The 7,257-nt window shown below is 31.3% G+C and overlaps 1 protein-coding gene across 1 annotated transcript; it reads right to left on the bottom strand.

The window, feature by feature from the left end:
* Positions 1 to 4,831: 4,831 nt before the first annotated feature.
* On the bottom strand, positions 4,832 to 5,923 carry LOC105531995 (olfactory receptor 6C74). The gene has a single exon (XM_011970056.1). The coding sequence runs from the start codon at positions 5,838 to 5,840 to the stop codon at positions 4,902 to 4,904; it is 939 nt and encodes a 312-aa protein (XP_011825446.1). The 5' UTR covers positions 5,841 to 5,923; the 3' UTR covers positions 4,832 to 4,901.
* Between the last annotated feature and the right edge of the window lie 1,334 nt (positions 5,924 to 7,257).

The raw sequence follows: 7,257 nt of genomic DNA, 5'->3' as shown, positions 1-7,257 counted from the left end.
TAAAAAAGAAAGATGCAGGAGTGGTGACTTAATCCACATAAAGAACACAGTAACCTTAACTGTCTGCCTCTCCTAACACAGATAAATTTTAGCAGATGACAATGAACCCATAAGCTGAATTAGATAGTAAATTCAATTGCAACTGTCTTTTCAGTTATGGCCCATTTATTGGAATAAATCAAAATAATTCTGGCACTAAATATCCAGTTATTGATTTTGAGAATGAATGTTTACAGATTAATAGACAATACCATAATTTATTTGCACAACTTGCAAATAAAATGGTATACCTTTGTACTCTAGCCCTTTGCCATCATTTATTCTACAGGCCAGCAAATCAGAGCCCGCAGGCCAAGGACTGTTTTGATACAGACTTCCACCTGAGATGTATTTTACATTTTTAAAGGGTTGTAGGAAGAGAAAGGAGAAGGAAGGGGAGGTGGAGAAGAAAAAAAGGAAGAGAAGCAAATAAGAAATGTATGATGATATGCTAAGTAATAATTTAAAAACTTGTATCAGATACAAGATCAGAATTTTTTATGTAAAGTATTTTAAAAGACACACTGAAGAGAATTATGGAATTTTATTTTATAAGTAGACATAGCCTAGTTTTCCCTTCCCTATGACAACAGGTCTCCATCAATAATATGTTTTCTTGAAGATATTACCCACTTACTCTGTTCCAAAACAGATGGTGTTTTAAAAATATGTGAAAAAGTAACCCATTATCAAAAGAAAGTTGAATTAAAAGAGAAATTTGGAAATTGACTGTTTGAAATTCTTTCCATGATTTTTGTTACTGGAAATTATTTAAACTCATTAAATATAAAAATACTCATCTAACTCGTTAGAAAACGTGAAAACATAATCATTTTAATCTTTTAAAGCATTTTCTTAATAAAACATTTGTGTGTTTTTAAAAAATTACATAGAAATGCAAAATCAAGACAGCTGATTAACATTAGAAAAAACAGAAATGTAGTTACTCAATTTCAAAAAAAATATTTGAATGGGATTGAAGAATAATTATTGTGATTTCCACTTCATTTAAAATGGATCCACATTATTGTGAAGCATTAACTTTGCACTATGACAACCCACTTAACCAAATACTCGGTAAAATAAACTTGTAATAAGACTTGCAGATCATTTCACACAATAATTACATAAGTATTTGCAAGTATAATAAAGTATATTTAATTAAAATGAAACTAATATTTATACCATTAGTAAAATTAAAAGTTATACTGTAAAGTTATATTATTAAAATATATTGATCATTTTGTATAATTTCATTTATTAATTCCTATTTTTCTATTAAAATTTCAAAATATTTTATACTGTTGTTTATATATAAATTATAAACTGATAAATGTGCATGTACCATGAAAAAAATATATATATATTTACTAATTGAATGTTTGATAAACACCAGTTGCACACCTATACTTATAAAAAGAAAAGCAAGTCCATAATTTTGGAGAACATAGTAAACTTAATATTTGAAGGGAGGGTTTATTTTTCTTATAAGCGATTTTTTTCTTAAGCTCCATATCATTAGTACCGTAAATATTTTCTCATATGACATAATTTCTAAATTTACGATAATATTGATTATTCTTTTACTTCAATAGATTTTTAAAAGGATAAAACTAAACAGAATTTTTGAGATATGTATGATACAAAGGGACTTTATTGTATCATACAATTGAATTATCTCTTCAATGCTCATAAAAACTCCGCATTTATAGTAAACGTGTAGTTTTCTAACACCTAAATATTTTTTTCATATTGCCTGTCATCAAGTCCAATCCATTAATTATTCTATAATAGACATCCTTAATCTAGGCTTACATTTTTATATTAAGCCCCATCAAATGCCACATTTTAATCTTATTTTACAGGTGAATGTATTAACTTGATTCATCTCCTGTCATTTGCTGCCTTATTTATTTTATTTATTCCTTAGTAGGCACTGGGTTGGATGAAGAGAATGTAGAAAACTATGAGATTTAGAGTTCATTGCAAGAAACAAATATAGTTAATTACATGTGCTATGATAAGCACCATCTAGAGTTGACTACAAACACTACAAAATTCATGTATGAAGTGACTAACATATACTTGTCGACCAGCCTTCCACAGAAGTCTCCATGTTAATTAGCTTTAACTGATTGAAGTTTTGCAAGCTAGCAGAGATTTGGGCAATGGGCAGGCATTCGATACATGTGACAGCACACAAGTTTTGCAATATACTTAGTTGTTTAGTGTGGTTACATCATAGAAGTACTAGTTGGAAGAGATAAGAAACAAAACTGGACAGGCCAGGTTATGCAAATATTTGGGGAATTTTGTCATTATTTTGCAGGCAACAGAAAACCATCAGTAATTTGTTAGCAGAGTGGTGGCACGATTGATTTGTATTTTAGAAAGTATCCTACCAGCAATGTGGAGGATGAGTTAGAGATCAAAGGCAGGAAGGCTATGTATTAGACAATTGACATACCTTGAGTCTAGCTTGTCTTAATACTTATTCAGTATATATTAGATTGGTGCAAAAGAAATTGTGATTTCACCATTACTTTTAGTGGTGAAATTAAATTTTAATGGTGAAATTTCAATTACTTTTAATGGTGAAACCTCAATTCCTTTTGCACTAACCTAATACTGGTGAAAAACAGTTGATTATTTTTTTTCCTTTTCAGTTTCAGAAAAATGAATATTAGAAATGAGTTAAACAAGTAAATAAATGATATTTTAATAATTTTTTAAAATCCTAGCACAATTTAAAAATTTTAAGCTCCTATAATGGACCCTGATCTCTGGTATTTACAAAATAAATCAGATTACTAGTGATTTATTTCAAATTAAGTAAAAAATGACCTTCACTAATCTTTTCCCATCATAACTTAGGCCTAGGGTTTCTTTCCTTTTGCATTTTCCGTTATCTACTTACAAACAGCCTAGAAATAGAAAAAAATCCATCTATTCTAAGTAGGTAAGTCTACTAAGTATATTTCTGAATTTCACAAAGTTGTCAATAATTCATTTTTGGATAAAGAAAAAGGGGAGAAGTTACAGTTTTTAATATACATTAAATGATTTATGATTTACCTATATATTAGACTTTAAAAAGAGCTGAACTTAGAGTTCATGTATAAAGAATAAATTTTAAAACTAAGCAATGTAATACTTAGAAATATAAAATAAATACGCTACATATTTGCATTTGGCAACAACTTAAATTGTAGAGAAGTGTGTTCAGAAGAAAATCTGAGATATTCCAGATCAGACTTTTTTCAGATTCCAAACATTTTGAGTCAACTTTTCTTGAGTATAGTTAATACCTATAAAGTATAATTATTTATGTGTATAAACTTAAATTCCTGATGCAAAGAAAGCCAAATAGTGAAAGTTAAAGAATACTCCCCAGGTATTTTATTTTCTATTTTCAAATAAAATGTTCTTAAAGTATTGCAGTATTATAAAAACCATTTACACGTACATGGTTTATACACTATTTAAAATGTCTATTTGAATCTTTTCAACTTCTCAATGCCCCGTTAATATTTATTTAGATATATATATTTAAAGCTTCTCACTAATGCTTGTAAAATTCACATAAAATTTCTTGCTAGCCTGGGGATATGACAAAGTTATATATACTTGGAAATACATTAAGATAAAATGTATATAATAATTTTATAAGTCAAAAAAATAAATCCTGTCAGAATTATTCATAAGGTCATCAGTTACCTTATGTGGAAACTAAGTCATAGACAAATATTTATTGAGGAAACTGACATTAGTCTTTCAGAAAAAGTTTTTTTGTTTTATAACACTGAGATATGATACTTTTCAAAGGAAAAGTTTTTAAATACTCTGCACATGATCAGTCATTATATCTAATTTTATGTTCAAATCACTAATTTGAAAAATAAGGTACTCTGTGGAGCTGTAAGATCTTAATTTTATCTATGACATCCATAAATCTATAGAATGTTCTACAAAGATCTTACTGTTCTTTTGCATTCTGAGTGACTTAAGAGCAGAGAGAGATTTTCACTCCGTTTTGCTAAAAATGTGTAAGCGATGAGTGGACATGAAAGCATCATTTTTGTCATCCTTGGGTTTTTGTTTTTGTTGTCATCAACAAATTATTTAATCCTTATGACTTATACTTTTTAATCCATAAATGAAGCATATAAATACCTGTCTTACAGAGTTTTGAAGATGGAACTAATAAATTTAATAAAATCTGGCACACTGTAAACAATAAATGCCAGCTATAATTTCTATATGATAGTTGCAATAACAGTAATGCTTTAACCTCTCTGAAGTTCCTTTCATTTATTTCTGAAAATACACTATATCTCTAAGCCTGGTTAAAAAAACTGAAGCTATTAAACTGTGTAATTAAAGAAATGCCATCACATTGATCTGCTTCGAGATTCTACTAAACACTAAGTAATAAATCAGATTTCACTTTTGTATCCACCAATAATGCACTCGGTAAGTGATCAAACCTAGGTAGTCTACTGAACTCTATGTAGAATATGTGACAAATTGGGTCCCTGAATTCCAGAAGAGTGGAAAAGAGCGTGGAAAAACTGAAGTCTCACTTTGTCTTCTTCTGAGAGAATTTTGAGAGGAAATCAAAGAGGCACTAAATAACAGGCAAATGATTTTTACCAAAACCAGGAAATATCTTTTCTACACGCTCTCAGCATGAGGGAGAAATGGGAGTCAAGATTAGGCTTTGGAGATTAGGAAGGCCATAATGAAAATTATAAGTCAAAAAAGAGGTAATATTACTGAATACAAGCATTGAAAAACTTTGTACATACTCCACTCTGCTTCTTTTATTTTACTAATAACCTTAATAATATCATTGAAGTGATTCATTTCATTGAGAAAAGTTCAATCTTTTTGACTATGTGCTTAAAAACATATTTTACTTGTTTGTTTCTCAGTGTATAAATAAAGGGATTCAACATGGGGGCAACAGAAGTGCTGAGCAGAGCTATCCCTTTATTTAATGACACTCTTTCTTTTGCTGAGGGTTTCACATACATGAAGATACAGCTGCCATAAGAAATGGACACGACCACCATGTGAGAAGAACATGTAGAAAATGCTTTTTTTCTCTGTTGAGAAGAAGGTATTTTCAGAACAGTCCTGAAAATATTTGTGTAGGAGAGAATCACTAATACCAGTGTAACCAGGAGCGTCAAAATGGCTGAGAGAAGCATCATTAATTCTATTACGTTGGTGTCTGTGCAAGAGAGCTGCAGTACAGGAGAAACATCACAGAAGAAATGATCTACAGTGTTGGCTGCGCAGAAATCAAGCTGGAGACCCATCAGGAGTGGTGGAAAAATTATTAGGAAGCCAGCCATCCATGAAGCAAAGACTAGCAAGTTGCAAACTCTGCTGCTCATGATGGTGGTGTAATGCAGGGGTTTGCAGATGGCCACATAGCGGTCAAAGGACATGGCAGCCAGAAGAAAAAATTCAGTTGCCCCCAAGAGAATAGTGAAAAACAGTTGTGCTGCACAATCGTTGTAAGAAATGGTCTTATCACCTGTTGCCATACTAACAAGAAATTTGGGAATACAGACAGTTGTGAACGAGACTTCTAAAAATGAGAAATTTCGGAGGAAGAAATACATGGGTGTCTTGAGATGCAAATCCAGTAGAGTGAGGGTGATGATGGTTAGATTCCCAGTGACGCTCAACATGTAGGTGAAAAAAAGGAGAAGAAAAATAATCACCTGTAATTGTGGATCATCTGTCAGTCCAAGAAGAATAAAGTTTGCTACTGTTGTATGGTTTCTCATAGTGGATTTCTATTTTAAAAAATAAGAAGAAAAATTAGAACAGAAGAGGAAAGATCTGCATGAGACACCAATTTTTCTTGAAATCACCATAAATACATTGCTACACACACCCAATCTCCTTTAACAGCAGCCTATAAAAATTAGCTTATGTGATTTTTACTCAAAATGTTGCTAAATACGTGGAACTTTTTGAGTTTTTTCTGTTTTCTCAATGGCCATAAATTTAAGCATTTCAAAGGGATAATATGTTGCATCGATAAAGTCATGTCAATGTAAAAACAAACACAAGAACTATCATAATATTTCAACTTTTATATTCTGTATTTGAATTTTTTCTGAAGTATTTAAATTATTTTATACTATCTAGTGATTCATTCTTTGCTCAACGACTTTTTTTTCTGTGTTTTTTTGTCTTTTTACTAGACTTCACAATTCATTAATTCAGATTTCAGCTGAGAACTCCGTCTTTTAAAATCAAAGTAAATTTAAACATCTCTTGGCTTCCACAGTGGGAATTCAATACCCTCACCAAACTTCTAAAAACTCTCCAAGATCTGCATCCTCATAACCATTTTTAGCTCTGCTTTCCCAATTTTCCTGAAAACTTGAATTTACATTTATCTCACTCACTCTGGTTGTTCTCTTTTCTATATTTATCCAAGCAGATATAAACTATATCCTCACACATGATGCTTGTGTTGTTTAGGTAGTACTTTTGCAGAATATTTGCAGTGACAGAGGAGGGTCCCACAAAACAAACTATTTAAAAATAAACTGTGGCTTGTGCCTGTAATCCCAGCTACTTTGAAGAATGAGGCAGGAGGATTGCTTTGAGCCCAGGAATTCAAGGCTTCAGTGAACTATGATCATGCCACTGCACTCCAGCCTGAATGACAGAGCAAGACCACGCCTATAAATAAATCATTGAAAATCAAATGTTAGCTGGACTTCCCTGGTAATTGTCATTAGTGTCACTGCTCTGCATGTTTCCCCCTGTTGCCATGGCCATCTCTTTTCTTCTGTATCTTATTCACATCCTCTCTCTTTTTTCTAGTTCAGCACATAGCAATTCAAAATTATGTTAACTTTTTTATTTTTCTTGTTTTTCTATCTTTTTTCCAGACCATGCTTAGGTCTCATGTTTGTCCCCTGAGAAGTCTATCATCATATCATCACCAAATTTTTCTTAATACTGACAACACTTTCCCTAAGAAGAATATTGTGCCATATGTTAAATTGTATGTGAACGTTATTACATTGTGTATGTTCCAGCTCTGGGGTGAAACACATACACAAGCATTTCCAGTGATTATAAATGATTACAAAATAACTAAAATTTTGTCCTAACCTCTCTTCATTTTCTTTTGTACTTTTCCCCTTCCTTTCCCATTACTTTTGATTGATCATCTTTCTAAAA

Source organism: Mandrillus leucophaeus, unplaced genomic scaffold, assembly GCF_000951045.1.
Source record: "Mandrillus leucophaeus isolate KB7577 unplaced genomic scaffold, Mleu.le_1.0 Scaffold927, whole genome shotgun sequence".
Taxonomy (NCBI): Eukaryota; Metazoa; Chordata; class Mammalia; order Primates; family Cercopithecidae; genus Mandrillus; species Mandrillus leucophaeus.
This window is presented reverse-complemented; position numbering and strand designations above follow the sequence as displayed.

Bases quoted from the DNA above. Each gene is read 5' to 3' on its own strand.
- LOC105531995 (XM_011970056.1), bottom strand. From the start codon at position 5,840: ATGAGAAACCATACAACAGTAGCAAACTTTATTCTTCTTGGACTGACA.